Below are 24,855 nucleotides of genomic sequence, written 5' to 3' on the forward strand. Positions count from 1 at the left end.
ATAGGCAGTGAACCATCACGTAAACCAACCAACCAGCTCAACCCGTTTTTAGCCCTTTGTTTCCCTTAAACATTCTAATTTATAAAAACTTCTACTTGGTGGATCTATGAATGCAAACGGAACCTAGTATATGAATTTGATGTTTTTAGATTTGGCAATTTGGGATTGGCGATGATGATTGAAACAGTCAGTCACATTATTTTAATTTATTATGCTTTTAATTTTTTGTTGGATATAATATAGTATCATATCAACTGAATCAAGTTTTCAAGGAAAAGACCTAAGCTTTCTTTTAAACAAAAAAAAAAAAAATAAAAAAAGGGTCCATTTTGAAAAAAAAGTCAAAACATTTTTTGATTTTGCAAAAAAAAAAAATCAAAAATTTTATATTTTGAGTTACAAAAATTTATTTTGATAGATATCCAATCCGCATTTCACTAAGCGACCAATAGGTCTTCAAGAAAAATATCTAAACTTTTTTTTAGAAAAAAGGGCCATTTGGAAAAAAAGTTTTTGATTTCGGAAATTTTTTTTCGAAAGATTGAAGAAATAGCTATTTAAACTATTCGGGACATATTTTGCTAAGAACAATAGGTACTAAGTTACATGGATGTGAAAAAAACATGTTTGGCCAAAATGTAAAAATTTTGACCCCCTCTAACTCATAGAGTTCTTTCCCGATCTTGTTAAAATTCCCGATCGGAAGACATCGATTTCAAAACTTGACATGAAGTCCCCCATATATAAATTTGTCATATATCCAATATATCCACTATAGACCAACTTAGATTGCTATTTATAGTCGATCCACAAATGCCTGAGATATAAGTGCTGGTTCACACACGTCAAGTTTAAGATTTTAAGGAGATGAGTTGGGAAAGTTTAAACTAGACGTAGATATGTATGTATATTGTAGTTTTCTTAAACTATACTTTGGTAAAAGGTATAAGTTTATTGTCCTTCAAGCGACTTTTTATTAATATTTTAAGGAAAATACTTTAAAAACTCTTTTGAATTGACTTAATTTATTATTTGTTAGTAGCAACTTGATTTTCCTTCAGTGCCGTAACTGATTTTGGCCTGATCTCTTAATCAAAATTAATTTCACATTTATCGCCATTTTGGTGTGTCCAAGAAAAATGGAATGTTTTACAAATTCATACCATATATAAATATGAACCAAAAATTAGGGATTTTTATATTCCGAAAGTATTTATACCCTACACCACCATAGTGGGGAGAGGGTATATTGAGTTAGTGATGATGTTTGTAATGTGCAAAAATATTGTCCTAACACCCACATAAAAGTATACCAATCTGATCAGGATCTTTCTGAGTCGATTAAGCGATGTCAGTTCGTCCATCTTAACCTTGTCTTCAGGTCGTAACTTTAAAGATTATTCGACAAAATAAAACTTCGTATTGCTCCAAGGACTAAGACTATTGAATTTGGTTAGAATTGGTCCATTATTTCACTTAGCCCCATACAATTGCCCTGTCTGAAAATAGTTAAGCTCTCATAAATATCTTAATTATAAACATATTTATCAAATTAATTACCGATCGGTCCGTAATGTTCCATAGCTCCCATATAAGCACCATTCCCGAAAACTTTATTATATCTCAGAAATATGCTAGTATCCATATAAAATTCAGCACAAATAAGTTTCATACGAAAATCATCTCACCAAATTTTGTGACGATCAGTTCATAATTCACTCATAAATCACTTTATCGAGCATAAGTATCTTCAAAATGTTGGTATTCAAATAAAATTCAATACATATAAGTTTTATATCAGAAAAAAACTGTATAATCATATACTCGGTGTAGGGTATCATATGGTCGGGCTTGTCCGACTATACTTTCTTACTTTTTTTTAATTTTATGAATCGAATCATAGTTTATTTAAAAAAGGAAACATTCTGAACATACCAATTTGTGTTATAAACAAAATAAAATTATCAAAATCTTATACAAAATTTATTTTTTATTAAAAATATTAGTCATAAAATTTAAAAGCTATTTACATTTAAATAAAGAATTTTGAAAATATTTTAAAAGTAAAATTAAAACTATTAGAAATCTTCAGAAAATTAATCAATAAAAAGGCATAAAATTATAAAAAAAAACAAATACTATTAGAGCTGTAGGCATAAAACTCCAGGTGTATTACATTCAATTCGGTTCATTTGCCGGACAGTTTTATAATTTCGCCTTAAATTGGTTATATTATGTATGTTTAACAAGCATATGAACTTTGCAATTATTTAATTACTTCCAAAATTGTAGTTTTTAATAGTTTAAGCAAAATTACTTATATATATAGATAGAGGCAATGTTATTAGTTTTTGTTTTGTTAATTATAGCAGTCTATTGGTTTTCCTTAACTATTATAGGTAGAGATTTTTTGTCAAATTAATATTCTTTTTTATCTTAAAGCAATAAAACAAATTTTCTTGGCTTTTGTGGGGATTTTTAAGGTTGTCTCCTTTTAAATTAACTTAAACTTTTATTTAAAACAGATTATTTGTGTGTTTGTTTGTATAAAAAATAATTAAAATACTAAAATAAATTACAAATAAATTCTCTTATTCTTGATGAAATTTATATTTTATTAAAGGATTTTTGAAAGAAATTTTCTATGGAAATTTTAGTTTGTAAACCTTTAATAAAATAAAAATTTTATTATAAATAACAGCTAAAATATTTAATATTAATACTTAAATTTAGTTGTTTTTTTTTGTTATTTCATTATTATAATTAATCCCATAAATAACACTTTTCATGTGGATGCATATGACTATCAGGTGAACACTCAAAGGTTTTGGCAAACTCGGAAAACTGAGCCAAAGCATAGTTGACAGGACTCCGGCCCAGATCATCATCTGAGGAGCGTGAGGCACCACAAAATGATTGGGCAAAGTTGAGGAAAAATTTCTTACGATTCGATACTAAGGTATTGGCATGCGCCTGAAAGAAGCTGTGATAGGCCAAACGAAAGCCACTGACATCGGCTATTTTATCATTGACTTCTGCAGAGTCCCAGGAGCCCAGACATTTTAAATGCTTAAATAGCTTGGGGTGTTCAGCTGCAGCCAGGCCATTTAAATTGAAGCTATACATTAGGGTTTGGGCTAAAATGAAACCCATGGAGCTGTACTTGTAAATGTCCGTGAAATCCTTGTGATATAGGGGTGGTTGTAGTAGAGACAGCGGTATATGTAGAATATTAAGACGTTTATTGAAATGGGGAGCTGATGTTAGACCCCGATTGTATTCCTGCATGTCGTAGTAGTGCGAATAGGTGTTTACAGTGCGCATGCCAAAGTGCAAGGAATTAAAATTGAATTTCAACATTTTCAAATGGTTAGAGAAAAACTCTCTCGATGACAATATTAGATGGGAGTAGAACTTACGATTTTCATAGAAAAACTTTGAACGATCAATGTCCACAAATGAGCCCACATTTAACTGTATAGATTCCAACTTTTTCACAAAGTGATCCAAGGTGGCCGAATCAAAATTATTCTTATTTGTATATAAAGTGAGATTAAACTGGCGCCTCAGATTGCTATACAAGTCCTGTATCTTGGGTATTTCTTCATGTAAATGCTGATTTTGTTGCTCAAATATCCATTCAAAGGCCAGGGGCATATAATGCTTTATGTGCAGTATACAATCAAGAGGTTGAAATGTTTGCGGCTCTTGCTGATACAAATGCCAGAGAAAACGTATTTGTAAATATTGATTTAGAAAATTATTCTCGTATTCATTGAGCAATTCATTCAAAGCCATAAAATAGCCAGCATTTGTTAAAACAATGCGCATACTTGAGTCCAGTGGTTTGGTTTGCTGCAATATTACTCTTAAATAGTCTACTAACCAGGACACGGGCAAATGTGAAATTGGTATGATAACGGTGCCCAGCTCATCGCCCAGATCATTGAGTTTGGTTAATTCCCATTCAAATTTTGTCACCTGCAGCCATAGTTTTTTGAAAGAGTCTTCTGAGAACTGCAATTTCAAATTGTTTAATACAATTTTCAGATGATCACTTTTCAAACTTTTAAAGCCACCCTGTTTAATGGGTTTATTGAAACCCAAAAACATTTTGGAGGGCAGGCTTTTGGTGTTGTAAATGACTTCCTCTATGAAGATGCCATTCATACCATATTTGCGTAAAATAGCCAGCGTAGTAATCCAACTGGAGTCGTAGTCCTGAGCAGGCTCCTCGTTATTGTCATCATCACCACTTTCACTTTCTTCGGCTTCATCATCAGCATCAACAGCATCATCATCATCGTCGTCGTCCATTATAATTTCATCTACTTCTTCGCCCGCAACCTCTGCCACAGCTGCATGATCATGTTTATGGGCATCGTGTTCTTTGCTGTTTGCTGTTGTTGTGTTTATCAATGAAGGCCATTTAACGTGTTCATTCAACTCCAACCATTCCAAATACTTAATAGGTTCATACTGTTGTATGGCAATACATGATTTATAATATTTATACACTTTTATTATAAAATCCGGCTCTTTTGTTGTTGTTGTTTGTGATCCCGCAGTTGATGTTGTTGTTGTATTTAAATTCTTTGTCATATTTCTCACATTAAAATATCTTAGCACCTCTTTGTCTGCCAAATAATCGATCATAGCTAAAGTGCGATCATATTTATCACTTTCTGCATCAGCATCATCATTTACACTTTGTTCAGCTTCATTAGCTCCAAACACACGTTCAGTACTTTTGTCTTCAGCATCAGTATCTTCATCATTATACTCGTACAATTGTTGCTTCCATTCACCGCAGGCGTACTGATAGAAATCATCGCATGGATCAACTGCGAAATCTATAGAATTATCTATTATTTGCTCTTGTTTACGCAGTGCTCTTGTTGTTGTTGTTGTCGTTATATTGTTTTTGTTTTTATTATTTATTGTAGTTGTTGTTGTTGTTGTTATTATTGTTGGTGTTGCTGTTGTTTTTGTTGTTGTTTGTGAAATTTTTGTTGCGATCGTCGATGTTTCGGCATTTTGAAATTTATTTTCAGTAGTAGATCGTTGCGTTATTGTGCTCCTCGCTGCTGGTATTTGTTGTAGCAGCAGTAGTAGTAGCAACGGCAGCACTGTGAATGCAATATTAAATAGAATTTTTATAAATTCCATTTGAATTGATACAACTTATTGATATCAATGCAAAATATCTACTGGTTGAGAGCATTGAAAGCTACATTGTTATACAAAGCAACACATTATGCCCGATGTGCAAGCGAATAAGGGCATATAGTACACAATACAATACAATTCAATACAATACAATATTACTCTACTACTTCTACGTTCTTAAAGATGCGATTAATAATTCCTCAACATCATCATCATCATCATCTCATGATCGTCATCATAAAAGTCTTATTAATAATAAAATGACAATAATAACAAAAAAGATTTTTGAATTTTTGTTGCTGTTGCTCTTACTCTGTGGTAGTTGTTGTTGTTGTAGTAGTATGCTGAATGCTGACTTGGTATTTATTGAATTAATAATGCACAGTGGGCTATAGTTTGTAGTGGTATATGTGTGTGTTTGATCATTTATTGTTGCCTGCTGCATACAAGTTGTGCTGCTCATAAGCTTTTCACTCTCACTGAACCAGTAAACTTACTGTGTCTCACACACTCAGCACTAAAAGTAAATCGTCTCTTATTTATACTGGCCAGAGATTGAAAAGTGTATGATCCAGGGTTGGATATTTTGAAAATAAAACACAAACAACTCACTTCATTTGCTTATTTGGTACTTTTTTCCGAGATGGTACTATTTGTAGAATTAGTACTTTTTCAAAAACTATTAAAATTTATTTTAATATGTTTTCTAATCACAAACATTAGCATTAGGCTGGGTTTCATTTAGAATTTCATTTTATTATTTAAAATTTTTTGCCAGAAGAGGCAAAATGGGCAAAATTGAACAAAAAAAAAAGAATTTTGTTAGATTGTTTATTTGAAAATCGACGTATGATGTGATAAAACGGTTTAAACAGGAACATAGTGTCGGAATCTTTAAATTGTTTGGGGTATGAAAATTTTTAGCTTTTATTTTGAAACATTTGTTTATATAATATAAGTTTATTGAAAGTGCTGGCCATTGTTAGCTATGACATTTTCCCATCTTTCTGGGTGCCTCGATAGAACAGTCGATAGTGTGCTGAACTATTACTCTGAGGGTTGCAGGTTCGATTCCCGCCAGAGACTCTGGGTGTAACTGCAGACAAGCAAAACGCTACGTAGTTTGTGTTTGTTTAAAAAAAAAAAAGAAAAGAAAAAAAAAACATGGATTCCGGACCAAAAGAACTGCTTTTGAGGTTAAGAATGAATCAAGCCAATATCAGACACCGTTTTCCAAAGTGAAGCGTATCCAAGAGAGGGCATTCTGCGTCGATCTAAACAAATAGTAGTCGGATGCAGCATGGTCTGGGTGAGGCGGGTGAGGCAAAACTTCCCAATCCTTGTAAATAGTTTCTAACAGGTATTGTAACATATGGCCGAGCGTTGTCGTGATGAAATATTACCGTTTCATGTCTGGCCGTTTTTGGCCAATGCTCGCTTCAAATGAATAATTTGCGTTCGGTCGGTTCAGGTTTCCGGTGATGTTCTAGTAAAATTTCAACAGCTCATAATAAAGCTGTTGTTGTTGCTCTTGTAGCAGCATAAACAATTTTACAATATTCAATCAGGGGGTTCTGCATGTTGTTCAAGTCCAACGAATTGTGCTACTTCGACTGGATGTGTCCATTAATTCATAGGACGTAATGAAGTAGGATTGGCTGAACAGTTGAATATGTGGAGGGTATCATGAGGACCCAGACAATATGCTGGGCATAAATTGAGAACGGCACGTTCTAGGCGGGTCCAAAAAGCATTAAGTATGTTGCTCCATCCTGATCGAGCCAGAACGACTCCTGTTTTACTCGGCATCTGCTATCGACCTCCAATTACGGCGTTCATACGGTATCCTGCTACCACGGAATTAATGGCGTCTCTATTAATGTCATTGAAAGCTGTCATATATGCTCTCCTCGTATTTACGTAGGTCCTTTCTGACATGCTTCTGAGGGGACTCCAACATTGTGATGCTGAAGTTTGGGTGACATCCCAGAAGGAACTAATGCGTCAACATTAAGTTGTGTTCCATGACCGGTACAACCTTGGCTTCCTCGTGAAGGTGGTGTTCTGAGGTAATTTAAAGGCAGCCTGTGACGGTCCTTACACACAGAGAAAAACAAGTAAGAAAGTATGGTCGGTCAAGCCCGACCATATAATACCCTACACTAAGTAAAAGAGCAAAAAAAATTTTTCTTTTAAAATTTCAATAATTTATATTTTTGAGTGATTTTGGGAAGTGGGGTTATATGGGGGCTATGACCAATTATGGACCGATCACCATGAAATTAGGTCGTGTGATTTATGTCTATATTAAAGTTAACTATGTTGAATTTTGTATGTTTACCAACATTTTTAAGCGATTTATGCACGTTAAAGTGATTTTCGGAAGCGGGTCTATATGGGAGCTATGACTAATTATGGACCGATCGTAACAAAATTTGGTGACATGAATTTTGTGTATATAAAACTTATTTGGAGCGGAATTTGTGGAGATACATATATAAATTAAACATTTATGACCGATAAAGTCCAATTTCGGGAGGACATTTGTATGGGGGCTAGGTGGAATAGTGGACCGATTTCAGCCAGTTTCAATAGGCTTGGTCCCTGTGCCAAAAAATAATATGTACCAAATTTGATCGAAATATCTTCAAAATTACGACCTGTACTCTGCGCACAAAGTTTACATGGACAGCCAGCCAGCCGACCAGACGGACGGACGGACATCGCTTAATCGACTCAGAAAGTGATTCTAAGTCTATCGTTATACTTTCAGGTGGGTGTTAGACTAATATTTTTGGGTGTTACAAACATCTGCACAAACGCATAATACCCTCCCCACTATGGCGGTGTAGGGTATAAATATAGTTGTGCATGATTACTATAACCATTTCATCATTGTTACAAGATTTTTTTTAAAATATTATAGTCACAGTAACTATTTACAGGATTGCGGTAACCATAATATGGTTAATTTACGATTCAAATGATTGTATCAACCATATATATATATGGTTACAGTAAACAAGTATATGTTTGTGACAACCATTTATATGATGAAGGGCTTACCATATTAAGTTGCTCGCAGCTTATCTGAGAACAACATATTATGATAAAATTATTCATCACAAATACTGCAACTGTCACTATAATATGGTTAAAAAACGTGTAACAATATTGAAATGGTTACAGTAAACATACACAACTATATTTTTTCTTTGCGTGTAAGGCTGGGTTTTGACAGCTTTGAATATTTCACCACTGAGTATCACTCAACAAAGGTGATCACAGTGGAGCAGCATAGTTGACCATTGACCGAACAATAGTCTTGTAGATGACTAGCTAGGTTTCTTTGTCCATACCCTAAGTATTGCCGGCTAGTGCCTTGAGGACCTTGTTCCTATTTCGAAGTTTATGCGTGATTGCAGTGGCGTGTGCTGAGGAGGTAAAAAGGCCAAAATTTTTGGGTGGTTTACTGTCCTTCGCCCAGGTGGTGGCTTTGCAGATGGCTTTGGTGTTGATTCGGCTAGTTGGCCGGACTTCACATATGATAGCTTACGCGTAATTGATCCATTTTTCATCGCAAATAATAATTCTGTGCAAAATCATTTTATTTTATTATAGCGTTCAAACATCATTTTCGGCATGCAAAATCGTCAAGGTATCTTAGCTTCAATTCGTATGGTACCCAATTTATTTGATTTTGGATGAATTTTACAATAATCTTCAATTCTTGGTCTTCAAACATTATTGGCTGGCCTTGACAATATTTGTCTTCCGTGTCAAAGTCAACAATTCTAAACCGAACGAACCATCTCTCGCTCGTTGAAACCGATGAAACTCATTAAACAAGTAAAGCGAAACTTCCTGCATATGACTCTTTGTTGGCACAAAATTTGACATTTTCGAAGCAAAAAAAAAAATTGCTTCCGTGAATTACTTTTCCAAAAAGTTTAACAATTGTGTTATTTAGTTATATAACTATTTGTATGTTAGTACCAGTTCATAATGGGGAATTCTTTTTTTTTTCCAATAAATATCCTGCGTTAATATTGATTTGATAATGACTGAAAAATTAGATAACTAAACAGGGCAAATATTTATATTTTTAGTACTTTTTCTAAAAATTCATATTTAAATAAATGAGCTCCTGAACTCGAAATTAGGATGAAAAAAATAATATTTTGTAAAAAAAAGTATTTTTTAAAAAAAAAAAAATCATTTTATAACTTTCTAATGGGTTCAGAAATCAATATAGAATTTTAAGCCATATTTGAACTTTAGCCAAGTACTTTTTTAAAAAACTTGAAAAAATAGGTTATTATGTTTTCCTAATCACAATTATATAAATGTGTTTAAGTGCAAGTACATTTATAGTTCAAAATTGGATATTTTGATGTATTAAGGGGAATTTTTTTTTAAATAAATTGTTCTGTATAAATATTGATTTAATAATGATTCAAAAATTAGATAAAAAGCAAATCTGTAACAAAGTACTCTTTCTCCCAAAAGGGCAAATATTTCCCTTTTTGGTACTTTTTCAAAAAAATCGTATTTAAAATAAATGTCCACATAAACTTGAAATTTGGATAATAGATTGCCCTAATTATGGACAGAGATTAATGATTTCTCTTTTTGGTACTTTTATAAAAACTCATATTTAATGAGGGAGATTAAAAGTACTTTTTTTAAAGCATTTCATGAATTAGTACTAAAAAAAGTTAACAAATATTTTTGGAACTTTTTCTCTTTATACAAATTTATCGAGCACAGTCAATCGCAAAATTAGTTACCAAACGTTTAGTATCTGAAAGTTTCTGTAACATTAAGCTTTAAAAATTTTTGCCTTAAAATCACTTATTTAATTAAAGTAATTTCTGCGCAAGCCCACTTTGATCTGCAAACAAAATTTTTAAATAAAAATTGGCTCTTAAGGCATTATTTGTACAGACCACAGTTGTATTTCTTATCATCGAAATGCCTTCTCTTTTCTTTGTTGCGTTTTTGTTGTTGTTGCAAAATTTGTTTAACCTTATGTTTTGATGTGTATGTACTAACTTGTGCAAGTGCATGTTATCAGGGCCAAACAATGTAGCAAAAGGGGCCCCAATGGGCCTCACGCCACACAACAAAAATGAAACAAAATAATTACAATTTAAACAAATTGAAATGAAGTGAAACAATCAAACTGATTAAGCACATATTAACATAAGTGTGTATTATTAAGTGCAAAGCTAGTGCAATCAGTTGCTGAGTGCTGCAGAGTAGCAAACTAGATGCCTTACAAAAATAATCTTAATTGTAGAGATTCTGTTTTATTTTGCAATAAATTAAATCGCCTGGTCTTAGTGTTGATCCTGTTCTTTTAGTTTTTTGTATTATTTATTCTTAAAGAGTAAAATGTTTGAACATTGTTTGTGATTTTTTTACGCATCATTATACTCGCTTTTAGTATTAATGAAAGTGCATTCATTGTAATGAATAGAAGGAAAAAAACGCATTAAAATTATTGCAAATGAATTAAAAGAAAAGAACTTTAGACTTGTGAGGAGGTTGTTTTTTATTGTTGTATTGTTTGGTTTGTAAAGAGATATGGAAAAGAAAAATACGTATAAAATTAAATAATAATAATTATAACCCATTAAGTAAATTCATTTTGTTGTGATAAATAATGTTTACTTATGTAGTTTTATATTGTAAATACAGAAACAGATATTATTTATTAGCTAAGTAAGTGTGTAAGAACAAAATTCATTCATTATTTATTTAAATATTTAATCGTTTCCCAGGTATTTTTTTTTTCTTAATATAAGAGAAATAAAAATGTGCGACTAGAACATGAAAAAAAAAACATTTTTATTTTGCAATTGTTTTACTTATCTAAGTTCATTAATTTATAAATATGATAAAGTGATAAGTGCGAACAAAGTATTTCATATATTTTGAACCAAAATTTTTTAACGATTTTTAACAATAACTATTTATGAGAAATATCGGTTTTCTAGGTCTTGTTGTATTTGAAATACCGGACGGACATTTTGTTATGATTTTTTTTTTTGGTTTCAAACATTTCTGATCAACAATTTATATATTCAGGAAAATTTCACCACCTAAGTGAACCTAGTGCTATAAAGTTATTCTCGTATCTGGATCTATCATAATTTTTGTCTTTTATTTTGAAACATTTGTACAATATAAATTTATTCAAAGTATTGGCCATTGTTAGCTTGATCTTTTCCCATTTTTCGGGCAATATATGGATTCCGAGTCGAAATAATTGCTCATTTTGGAAGCCAAGAACGTATCAAAGTAATATCGGATACTCTTATCCAAAGTGAAACGTGTCCCAGAGAGAGCGTTCTGCATCGATCGAAACAAATAAAACTTCCCAATCACTTCATCCTAAATGCTTTTTAATTGCATCGTGAGGCCGATCGTTGTTATGATCGAGTATTACGATTTCATGCCTGGGCGTTTTTCGGCCAATGGTCGCTATGATTATGGTCTAGTCAGATTTCATAATTTGGTCCCATTAAATACAGATAGCACCATGGTTATTTGGCTTAGGTGTCAATCCGGCTAGTTGGCCGGTCTTTACATACGATCACTTACTCTTCGGATTGTAGTAATGGATCCACTTTAAGTCTCAATTAATGATTGGGTGCAAAAATGATTTTCTTTAATAGCGTTCAAACAGCATTTCTCTCGGCTTCAATTCGTTTGGTACCCAATTTCCTTGATTTTGGATGAATACTGCTGCTCGCAAAAGAACCGATCTTAATACCATTTTATACAACGATTTGTACAGTGGTGGCCACCAATTTAAGACAACTACTTGAATTTTTTTAATCAACTGAATTTTAAGTGCGATAGAGCCAAAATAAAAGGACATCTAAGGGTATGAAATTTATTATTAATATTTCTAGTTTCTGAAAAATGTTTGGAAAAAACGCTAAAACATATGGACAAAGATATGTGGAAATACGTTGACCCACCTCAGCGAACATCCGCTGTTAATAACATGATATGATTGAAACTAATGGAACTAAAAAAATGAAATTTGGTCCGAATATTTTATAATAATATAAATGTGAGAAAATATGTTTATTTAAAAAAAAAATTTGTTTGGTCAAGTTGTAGAAAAATTTTATGTGTTCGTGGTGAATATGTATGAATTGACACAGTCGAATAAAACACTCTTGTGTGTTAAAACAGTCCTCATGTATACATATTTGTGGAAATAATTGACAATCACGTGGAATTTAGCAAACAATTTTTGTCTTAAATTCCTGGCCACCACTGTATATGGGTCAATTCTATTGGATAGTAATTCAGACACAATTTTTCAACAAGATCGGTACAGAACTCTCTGAGTTAGACTTGATATTTTGGCCAAGCTAGTATTTTTTTCTCATCCATGTAACTTATTACCAGGGAAACCGGAAATATGCTCTAAAAAAAGCGTTTTAGGCGCTTTAAATATGCAGTAAAAACTTTAAAATATGCTCTTAAAATTTAAAAAATATGCTCTTAAAAAAACAAACTTTTACATAATTTTTAACCAAAAAAAATTTACTTAAATTTTCAAATAAAAATCGTTGTCTATTGGATCTGAAAACATTTTTAAACATAGAAAATGTTCTTTCGACAACAACTGATGTTACAGGAGCAAATTTAAAAGACAATATTTCTTTAACACTTAGAACGGTTAAGTTTGAATTAGAACTAAAATTTGATATTTAGATGGAGCTATTATTAAAATAGTGCTTATTTTATATTAAAACAAGTAAGAGAGCTATATTCGGCTGTGCCGAATCTTATATACCCTTCACCTAATTATACTTCAAAATAAAAAATTTAAATATTTTTGGTGAACAAAATTTTTTTTCAGTTTTTTCATTTTTTGGATAAAAATTTTTTTCGAATTTTAAATTTAAAAAAAAAAAATTTATTTTTTTTGGTGAAAAGCCATCTATTTCTCAATTTTGAATTTTAAACAAAGGAAGTAAAAACCTGTTACAGCGAAAAATAAGTAAGACAAAATTTGTTTTTGATAAACTCAAAATATGCTATTAAACAGTAAAATATGCTCTAATAACGCAAAATATAACATAAATATGCTCATAAAACAAGTATATGCAAAAATATGTATTTAAGGGTAAAATATGCAAAAATATGCACTAACAAATCAATGCCAAAATTCTTAAATAGTTCTGAAACGTGTAAATATCTTATCCATGTTCTCATTAGACTCACCAGAAAAAACATGCATTTGCATATTTTGGTTTCCCTGCTTATTACCTATTATTTTTAATTTAAACAAAAAATTAAAAATTTTTGGAATTTTTTTTCGGAAATCAAAAAATTTTTTCGAAAGATTGAAGAAATAGCTATCTAAACTATTTGGGACAAAATTTGACATTTTGCTCAAGCAAGTATTTTTTCTTATCCATGTAACTTATTACCTATTGTTCATCAAAAAAAAAAAAAATTGAAAAAAAATTCGGGATTGTCATAGAATCTAATCATTGTCGGAATCGGTTTTGAAAAGGACAAAAAAAGTACATTGATATCTTGAAATTGAAAGTTATCGGTTATATGTATATTTGTTCTAGAATTAAATTCTTTATTGATTAGACAAAAAATTAAATTGGATTTTGTACACATATTTTGCCACTACGACGCACAGTGTTGCTAATTTTGAAATAACGGCCAAAAGTCTTTTTTTTTTGCCGCCTAATTTTAATTTTCAATACTCATATTAAAGTAAACACCTGAGAACCTCAGAAGCCAAAAATTCAGGTCTGTATGTAAACATTTTCCCTATAAACAGGGTGATTCAATATGCACCTTTTTATTATCTGATTGAAAAGTAGGATTTTTTTTATTTACAAAAGGGATTTTTATGAAGAAAACGGTTTTTGATAAAATGGTTTCATATCTTTAATCTCAATGCAGATATATGTTTCCACCACTTTTGGAACCGCTTCCATATTATTTTTAAAAATGTGTTAAATTTTACATAAATTTAAGGTTTGATGGAATAGAACCTTAGGGAATTCCTAATATTTCTTAAAAAGCCTTATAGCATTTGAAAGTACGTACTCTCTCCTTTATTATCTTACCTATTTCGTCATGCGCTTTTTTTTGCTCTTTTTGAGCTTGATACATTTTTCTGACTCAAGTATGATGCTAATACTCTATACCACCATATATGTTGTATAGTATAAATGCATTCTTGTGAATAAAGTATAGGTCGCAATTTTGATGATATTTCTATAAAATTTTGCGCCATAAAATTTTTCGGCCCAACGACGAAGCCTATTGAAACTGGCTGAAATCGGTCCATTATTTCACCTAGTCCCCATACGAAAGTCCTTCCGAAATTGGACTTCATCCGTTATAAATGTTTAATTAACAAAGGTATCTACACAAAATTCCTTTACAAATAAGTTTTATATATACGGAAGTTATGTCACCTAATTTTATGACGATCGGTTCATAATTAGTCATAGCGTCCATATAAGACCCGCTTCCGAAAATCACTTTAACGAGCATAAATCTATTAACAATTTTGGTATAAACACAAAATTCAACAGAAATAACTTCCATATAGACATAAATCACAAGACCTAATTTCATGGCGATCAGTCCATAATTAGTCATAGCTCCCATATAAGGCCCACTTCCGAAAATCACTTTAATGAGCATAAATCTCTTAAAAATTTTGGTATACACAAAAAATTCAACAGAAATAACTTTCATATAGACATAAATCACATGACCTAATTTCATGGCGATGGGTCCATAGTTAGTCATAGCTCCCATATAAGGCCCTCTTCCGAAAATCTTTCACGAAAATAAATTATTGAAATTTTCTTAGTTTAGGGTATTATATTATCGGGATTGACGGAATATACTTTCATACTTGTTATTATTATAATTCTTTACTACTATTATCATTATTTATTAAAATTTATTGGAAAATAAAATATTTCTTATAAAACTTTTCTAAAAAAAAATTCAACATTTTTTTTAAATTTTTTTTTAATTATTCGACAAAAATATGGAAAGGTTTTTATGTTATACAATACAATAAATAAATACTCAATTTTTTGTTATAAATTTCATATGCAAATTGCAAAAAAAAATTCTTACTTAAATTAAACCAAAATAAGGAAAAACAAGCCACCTATCAAACAAAAATCCGCATTAAAAAAATTCCGCCTGTGTCAAAAGTTATAGAGTTTTAGCCGACATTTTTAAATTTGCCACACTGTGCGACGTATCAAAAAAAAATCATTTTTGAGGAGCGCAATTTCAGAAAAAGTTAATTTTTTTACTTTTTCTGAAATTTGGGCGCCTCGAAAATTATTTGTCTGATATGTCGTAGTGGAAATATGTTGTCCTCATGGCAAAATCTATAATCGATGGCACAATATCGTTCTAACAAATCGGCCCATTTAAATATAAGTATCTACACAAATTTCTCTTCAAATGAGTTTTATATATTCGATTTTTTTATATTTACGAGAACTAAACAGAAATAAGTTTCATATAGACATAAATCACACGACATTATATGACCAATCATAGCTCCCAATCACTCATAAAAATATATTATTGAAATTTTAAAATAAATTTTAACCATAGTGGGGAGGGTATTATGCGTTTGTGCAGATGTTTGTAACGCCTAAAAATATTGGCCTAACACCCACCTTAAAGTATACCGATCGACTTAGAATCACTTTCTGAGTCGATTAAACGATGTCCGTTCGTCCGTCTGGCTGGCTGGTTGGCTTGCTATCCATGTAAACCTTGTGCGCAGAGTACATGTCGCAATTTTGAAGATATTTCGATAAAATTTGGTGCATATTATTCTTTCGGCCCAAGGACGAAGCCTGTTGAAACTGGATGAAATCGGTCCATTATTTCACCTAGCCCCCATACAAATGTCCTTTCGAAATTGGACTTTATCGGTCATAAATATTTAATTTATATATGTATCTACACAAATTTCGCTCCAAATAAGTTTCATATATACAAAATTCATGTCAACAAATTCTGTTACGATTGGTCCATAATTAGTCATAGCTCCCATATAGACCCGCTTCCGAAAATCACTTAAACGTGCATAAATCTCCTAAAAATTTTGGTATATACACAAAATTCTACATAAATAACTTTCATTAGGACATAAATCACACGACCTAATTTCAAGGTGATCGGTCCATAATTGGTCTTAGCCCCCATATAAGGCCCACTTCCGAAAATCACTCAAAAATACAAATTATTGAAATTTTAAAAGAAAAATGATTTTGCTGTTTTACTTAGTGTAGGGTATTATATGGTCGGGTTTGACCGATCATACTTTCTTACTTGTTTTTATATACATTCGGATTATTTATATAGAATTTTAACATAATAACGATATTTTTATGAGAATAATGGGTATTTAAGAGATTTCCGGAAATGGATTTTATATAGGTTCTATGGGCAAATAATACAATATAGAAAATATCTAAATATTTTTCAATACTATCAACTTTTTTTTGGTGGTTTCACATTTTGATTAATATCTCTAGTTCTACTCAAGCGTTGTTGCTCATTTTCATTACCAAACGTTTCTGATCAACAAAGAATTATTGAATATTAACAAAAAATCTATTACGATTCAGACACAAGTCTTTCTATGTAGCTCTTATCAACGTTTAATGCTGTCTGGTTACAAAAAATTATGAAAAATCTTGATACTGATCTGTATTTAATGATTCGTTGAACATGACTTACACATGTATGAGGTCAGTAATCCTCATACATATTTACATACATGAGCAAAAAAATTGCTCATTTGATGAAGAATTTTAGGTTCAGTTTATGGGAGGAAGCTGCTTCGTTATGCGGCGAATGGATATAGTTTAATCGAATTAGGAGTTAATTCGTAACATTTTTTGTGATTGGATAATTGACACATTTTTCCCACAAAGGTCTTTATATATAGTGTAGCCGCTATATTCGTAATAAATTTTTAAATTTATCAAAGTTTTATAAAACAAAGTTTTCATACAAAAGGTGATAAATTTAAAAATTTAACAATGGCATCAAATATAGTGTGCAAAAAGTAAATAAAACATTTTAATCGAAATATGCAACATTATTTTATAAAAACCCTATTCAATAAATCCTGATAAAGATCTTCTTCCGTATTAAAAAACAAATCTAGTATGTTTTAAATACAAAACTTTCTATGCAACCCCTTATCAATTTTAAAAACTGTCTGGTTTTAAAAAAAATCTGAAACATATATTTCCATACAGAAAATTCTTATGAGTAATAGCAACAATTACCTACTACATAAATCATTTAATGATTCGTTGAACATAAAAAAATATAAACGACAACACAACGTATACTTTAAAACCTTAAAGTGTTGTTTAAAAATAGCTTTGCTTTCAGCTGATAAATTCACAGCGTATAAATAAAAGGTCCAACATATTTTTATAACCATTATTTTCACATTTGTTTGTTTGTATAATTTTGTGATGATCTTTTGACTGTTGCCAAGAGATCATCATATTAAACATTATCGCAAAATTTAAAGGGGGCCCCATTTCAATCATCTTCCAGCTACGTCCTTGACATCTTTTGTATATAGTTAGTTATGATGATGATTATGATGATCATGATGTGCATTAAACTTTTATGTACTTATCTTATTATCGCATTATATTAAAAAAAAAAATATTAATATACATTTGTATGTATGTATTTTTGTGTGTTTGATAGTACAATATTGTTGTTCATTTATTGTTTTGTCTTTTATTTTGCTCACTTAGTTATAAAAACTTTAAAATAAATAAAAATTATGATGCCAAACAGTGGAGAAGATGGAAAAATAAATGGTAATAAATACCGAGATTTGTTTCACCACAGATTTCTAACCCTTCACCAAAGCATAATTTAGGATAAAGATTAAAAATATTTTTTTGAGAAAAAAAAATTGTGTGAAAAATTTTTTATTAGTGAAAAAATATGGCTAGAAATTAAATTTTATGATAACATAAAATATGTCATTGAAAAGGCATTTGAAGTGTCTATCATTAGGTAACCATACTGTCTATATTAAAGACTTAGTTATCCAGATACAGATGGGTCAAAAATAATTTGGTCAAAAAGCGAGATAGTCTTGGTTTCTTGCTTATATCTCAGCCAATTATGGGCCGATTTCCACAAAAATTGTACTACTTGAGCTACAAAATATTTATTTTGATAGATATTCCACTCGCATGCCACTACGCTCTTAAAGGAATAGAATAAGCTTTCTTTTGAGCAAAAAAAAAAAATTAAAAACAAGTAAGAAAATATGGTCGGTCAAGCCCGACCATATAATACCCTACACTAAGTAAAAGAGCAAAAACATTTTTCTTTTAAAATTTCAATAATTTATATTTTTGAGTGATTTTCGGAAGTGGGGCCTATGACCAATTATGGACCGATCACCAGTGTGATTTACGTCTATATGAAAGTTTACTATGTTGAATTTTGTGTGTATACCAACATTTTTAAGCGATTTATGCACGTTAAAGTGATTTTCGGAAGCGGGTCTATATGGGAGCTATGACTAAATAAGGACCGATCGTAACAGAATTTGGTGACATGAATTTTGTATATATAAAACTTATTTGAAGCGAAATTTGTGGAGATACATTTATAAATTAAACATTTATGACCGATAAAGTCCAATTTCGGAAGGACATTTGTATGGGGGCTATATGAAATAATGGACCGATATCAGCCATTGGTCCTTGGGCCGAAAAAGTAATATGCACTAAATTTGATCGCAATATCTTCAAAATTACGAGCTGTACTCTGCGCACAAGGTTTACATGGACAGCCAGCCAGCCAACCAGACGGACGGAAGGATGGACATCGTTTAATCGACCCAGAAAGTGATTCTGGGTGTTATACTAATATTTTTGGGCGTTAGAAATATCTGCACAAACGCATAATACCCTCCCCACTATGGTGGTGTAGGGTATAAAAGTCCCATTTTGGAATAAAGTTCGATTTTGCCAAAAAAAAATCATAAAATTGTATATCTTGAGTTACAAAACATTTATTTCGCTATATATCCCACTTGCATCCCACTAAGCGACCAAATAGGTCTTAAAGTAATAGATCCTAACTTTCTTTTGAGCAAACAAAAATTTAAAAAAGGTCCCATTTTGGAAAAAAAAATCATGTTTTGAGTTACAAAACATTTATTTTGATAGATATCGAAGTCGCATTCCACTAAGCGACCAAATAGGCCTTTAAGAAAAATATCTAAGCTTATTTTTAAGAAAATAAAAGGCCCAGTTTAAAAAAAAATTCAAAAAAGTTTTTGATTTCGGAAAAAAATATTAAAATTTTTTAATTTTTTTTTAATATTTTTTTCGAAAGACTGAAGAAATAGCTATATAGCTATTTGGGACACATTTTGATAAGAACAATAGGTAATAAGTTACATGGATGAGAAAAATCACATTTTTGGCCAAAATGTCAAGGGGGTTCTTGACCGATCTTGTTGCAAAATTGTGTCTGAATTACTTTACAATAGGTCTAACCTTGGTGTAAATTTCATTTCATCGGAAGACAACGATTTTAAAAGTTGGTTCACTTGACGTGAAATCTCCCATATATATTGTTACGAAATTGTACTTGAATTCAAATATAACGATTTTAAGGGCTGATTTAAAAGTAGTAGTAGTAGCAAACTGTAACATATCTGTGGACATTATTAAATAAAAGCTTCCAGTTGATTTGATCGTAAGTTGGCAACGCTGTATTCGAATTCGAATATTCAGTTAAAGAACATTGTAGAAAGTACACCACAGATGGCGTATGTATTAGTAAGATCTAGAATATTCGAATTTTGACAGTTAGAACAATCTAGAGTGCAAATGGCAAAGTTATAAATAGTGGCAGAGGTTGCAGTCGTGAGTGAGTTTATCAGAGACGCTTTTCGAATAAACATCAACTGAGTGCCTTAAAGTGTGTTGTGTTTTTCAAGTAAATTCGTGTACATTATAAATTGTGTCTGTATTTCTGCGAATTTACAAACGTTTCTGTTGTTGTTGTACATTTGAATAAATAAAGAGTTATTACCATTTTCAAACTACTAAACGGCTTTTATTTGGAATCAAAAGTATCCGGTTTATTTAAAGGAAATAAACCAGCGTTTTGAAAAGGTTAAAACGTAACAATATCCTTACCACTCTTGGTAAACTGTTTAATAAAATTAGGTTTCCAAAAAATAAATCACATCAATAAAATCAAAGTTCTATTCTTATCAATATGTGCCCACTGTGTGTGCTGATGCTAAAGTTTAGGGTGATTTTTTTAGTTGAATTTTGTTTTAGTGTAATTTGTTTCTTGACACTTCTACAATTATCATCCAGAAATAAGCATATATTGTATATAAATATGTTATTATATACAAAAATATATGCAAGTATCTGCTGTACATATTCATACATTTACTCCATACATTCGTAATCCTATTATGCCAACCATATGTTTCTGTATGAGAAAAGTTTCGTTTTGCAGAAATTATACAACAAAAGAAATGTATTTTTTTTTTCTCTTATCATTTATTAAATCATTTTTATGCACCAATTTTTTTTTCTTCCATTTCGTTGTTAAACAAGTAAAAAATGAACATATCGCGGCATTTTAAAAATAAACAAAAGAATAAACAAACAAAAAATTACACATCTTTTCATTGCGAAGATTTCTTTAATACTGACGACGCACTTTTGTTCGTTGGCAACTTTGTATTCATTAAAAATAAATTTGTTTCGTATTTTTTATTGCCATTAGATCCCAATATATCATGTGTGAGTTAGTTGTGTTTCACATTGAACTGATGTGACGAATTGTTTGTAGCTGAAGCAGAGCATAATAAATAGAAGAGTTAGACTAGTTTAAGCAGGGATATTTAAAAGTAGGTGGAGTCTATATTATTCATATCTACATATATAAATCCACAATATCTGCTTTATGTTGTCCAAAAAATTTCAAAATATAATAAATATCAAAATGCCTGAATGTCTAAAAGAAATTTTGTTTTTCTTTTTTTTTTGTTCATTATAAGCACAATGGGATGAATTTGAATTTTTCTTTTAATTTGAGATACAAAATTTTTTAATTTAATCGTGAATTTTAACACCAACACCCAGCGACAGGGTATTATGCGTTTGTGCACTTGTTTGTTGTTTAAACTATTTTTTAAAATATCTTTATATTTAGTCCAAAGTCTTTTTTTTTTAAAAATTTATTTTTTGGTGATAGACATCTGTCAATATACCCTTCACCATTTTCATTTGCGACCCCACAATGTATATATTCTGGATCGATATAGATAGCGGAGTCGATATAACTACGTCCATCTGACCGTCTCACAGTGGCGCTATTTGAGTTTTTTCGTTGCAAAAATCATAATTTTCGAACCAAGTGAAATAATCAAAAAACTTAACAAACATATGATAGATAATTGATCAACCTATGAAATTAGTGTTTGGAAGGATTCTACGCCTTTTTAGGTGCCTACTTATAGGTTGGAAAAGTTTAAATTTGTTTAAAAATCAATTTTATGGGAAGCAAAATAAAATATTTTTTAAAATTTTTGATTTTTTATATTTCCTTTTAAAGGCTTTTATGATTTAAAAATTATTCCAGAAAAGATTTAAATTTTTTTTTTCGAATTTATTTTTAAGTGTTTTGCAAAATATTTCAGAAAAGAATTAGAAAATTTTTTATTTTTAATTTTTTGTAAATGTCATAAATTGCCCAAAAATGCATGCAGCACATTTTAGGAAATATGTCTTTTTCAAAATTTTACTTCTAAAATCTTGAAAAAAGCAATTGGGCTGGAAATTTGTACATTAGATAGAGGAAGAATCAAGGAACTTATTTTCAAAATTATTTTTCATCAAAGTTGAGAAATATGGAAAAAAGTGGATAGTTGGAAATTATCGATTGACCTGAATAAACACAAAGCAAACATTACTATTATTTATTATTTTCTTAACATATATTGAGACATTTCATGTCAAGTGAGCCAACTTTTGAAATCGATGTCTTCCTATCAAAATTTGTAAAAAGGTTAGTTATATTGGATAGTAATTCAGACACAAGTTTTCAACAAGATCGGTCGAGAACTCTCTGAGTTAGAGAGGGTCAAAATATGACGTTTTGGCCAAGCAGGTGTTTTTTCGTATCCATGTAACTTATTACCTATTGTTCTCAGCAAAATGTGTCCCACATAGTTTAGATAGCTCTTTCTTCAATCTTTCGAAAAAATACAATATTTTTATTATTTTTTTCCGAAATCAAAAACTTTTTTGATTTTTTCTTTAAATGGGCTTTTTTCTTAAAATAAAGCTTAGATATTTTCCTTGAAGACCCATTTGGTTGCCTAGTTTGATGCGAGTTCGGTATCTATCAAAATAAATGTTTTTTAACTCAAACTCATTTTTTGCAAAATCAAAAACTTTGTTGACTTTTTTTTCAAAATGGACCCTTTTTTTAATTTTTTTTAGCTCAAACAAAAGCTTAGATATTTTCCTTGAAGACCCTTTTATTCGCTTAGAGGGATGCGAGTGGGATATCTATCAAAATTAATATTTTGAAACTCAAGACATACAATTTTTGACATGGTCTGTTACAGTGAAAATCAGTCAAATTTGGAGGGCTATATCTTCTGAACCAAAAATATAATTGTAATAAGAGTAGCATATTCGAAATCGTTGGACATTTTCCTATAAAACAGGGAAAAATATTTTTTACTCAGAAATTTTTTCCGCAATAAAACATTTTTTTAATACAAATTTTTTCACTAATAAATTTTAAAATTTTTTTTAATTTAAAAAAAAAATTTGTCATAAAATTTTTTTCGCTAATAAATTAAAAATAAAAATTTATAAAATATTTAAAATTTTTATTTTAAAGTTTAATAGACAATTTCGCATGTCCGAAATGATGCTTGAACTCTATAAAAGATAACTATTTTTACACTGAATCATTATATTACGATGAAAAATAGATTCATTACGATCGTATCTGAAGCCCGGCCAACCAGCCGAATCGACACCAAATCCAAATATCCATGGCACTATGGTAATTCTCTGTAATTAGTGGGAGCAAAAGGGTCCTGGGATGCTGATTGAATGTAATATTACATTATGACAACGCTAGGCCACATTTTGCCATACATGTTAAAAAGTATTTAGAATGAAGTGGTTGGGAAGTTTTTCCTCTACCGCTTTATAGTCCAGACCATGACCCGTCCAACTGCTATTTACTTCGATCACTGAGAATGCTCTCTCTGAGATACCCATCACTTTGGAACAGAGTAAATAAAATCTTTACAAAATTCAATCAAAAACCTGCTAAACTCCTAATAAGAATGCACTGAGCTATAAAACTATACTTAAGAAATTAAAACACGTGAAGGATTTTGAATTAACAGTCAATCATCTTTAATTGGCTACTTAAATACGTCAGCATATCTCTCAATTATGGTTAAATGCTTAAATCATATTTCTTATGAAATATTAATAATATTTGCTGGAAAAAAAAAGAACTTCTTGCAAATTAAAGTCTATTTGTAACGTTCTTCAACAAGCAACAATATGTTTTTAAATAGCCTTGAATCCTTGGAGCTGATGATGTTGTCATTGATGTTTTTGTTGTTATTGAAAAATAATCTTAAAAGGAGAAAGAGAGAGAAAGAGAAAAAGCTTCCTTATATCTTATGTGTGTATGTAAGTTTGTTTTTTTGCACATAAGTGAATTTGAACATGATTTAACGGGAAGCTGCTTATCAATACAAGGATATATAAAGGAAATAACTACAACAACAACAATAAGGGAAAACTACAACAGCATAAATTGGATGCTGTAAAAAATAGAACGTGTGGAGGAAAAAAAAATCATTGAGAAGGAATAAGGACTGGGATTAAATAAATTTGGTTGGAATTAAAATAATGCTAAATACAGAATTTAAAGAATGATCTTTCTATAAACAGATTGTAGGAAAGGCACAGATTTCAAGCTTAGAAAGAGGCAGTATTGCAGTGATCTAGATTACACTGAACTATTTGTACTCTAGTTTGCTTCATCCCAGCCTTTACTAATATATAGAAAACTGATTTAATACAAAAATATGCTTCCACGTTATACACACAGAGATTTTCCAATGGAGCCGTCAGTAAAATAATATGACGATGATGAAGATGACGAGGTTGATAATAATGCTGATGACGAAGCTGTTGCTTTCCCATACTCCAAGGCTGATGAAGAGGACAATGATTATTGTAAAGGATGTACGAAAAAAAAAATAATAAAATGAAATAAAAAATATGAAAAAAATGTCACTAGCATAAGATTTTTTGTTAAATCCACCATAACCAATCATATAAAAATTTCAAATATATACAAAGACACACACTCACAAACGTAAATCCAATATTTTTCAAACTCATACACTGCTGCAACATGATAACAGTATGAAAAGTATTCATTACTCGTTCTTGTAATATTACAAAAAATATGAATGAAAATTTTTTGAAATAAAAATTTCATATGAAAAGTACAAATCTGTCTGTTAAAAAAAAAATATAAAAAAGCCAAATATTATCAAGGATT

General features: G+C 30.6%; 2 protein-coding genes across 6 annotated transcripts in view; one reads left to right on the forward strand and one right to left on the reverse strand.

The window, feature by feature from the left end:
* bru1 (bruno 1) overlaps positions 1 to 24,855 on the forward strand; it is a 403,554-nt gene that overhangs the window by 332,124 nt on the left and 46,575 nt on the right. The gene's annotated exons all lie outside the window — the stretch shown is intronic.
* LOC135952654 (uncharacterized) lies at positions 2,455 to 5,336 on the reverse strand. Its single transcript, XM_065502670.1, has one exon. The coding sequence runs from the start codon at positions 5,167 to 5,169 to the stop codon at positions 2,764 to 2,766; it is 2,406 nt and encodes an 801-aa protein (XP_065358742.1). The 5' UTR covers positions 5,170 to 5,336; the 3' UTR covers positions 2,455 to 2,763.

Source organism: Calliphora vicina, chromosome 2 (genome assembly GCF_958450345.1).
Source record: "Calliphora vicina chromosome 2, idCalVici1.1, whole genome shotgun sequence".
NCBI lineage: Eukaryota > Metazoa > Arthropoda > Insecta > Diptera > Calliphoridae > Calliphora > Calliphora vicina.

Coding starts and splice junctions, on each gene's coding strand:
- LOC135952654 (XM_065502670.1), bottom strand. CDS start 5,169: ATGGAATTTATAAAAATTCTATTTAATATTGCATTCACAGTGCTGCCG.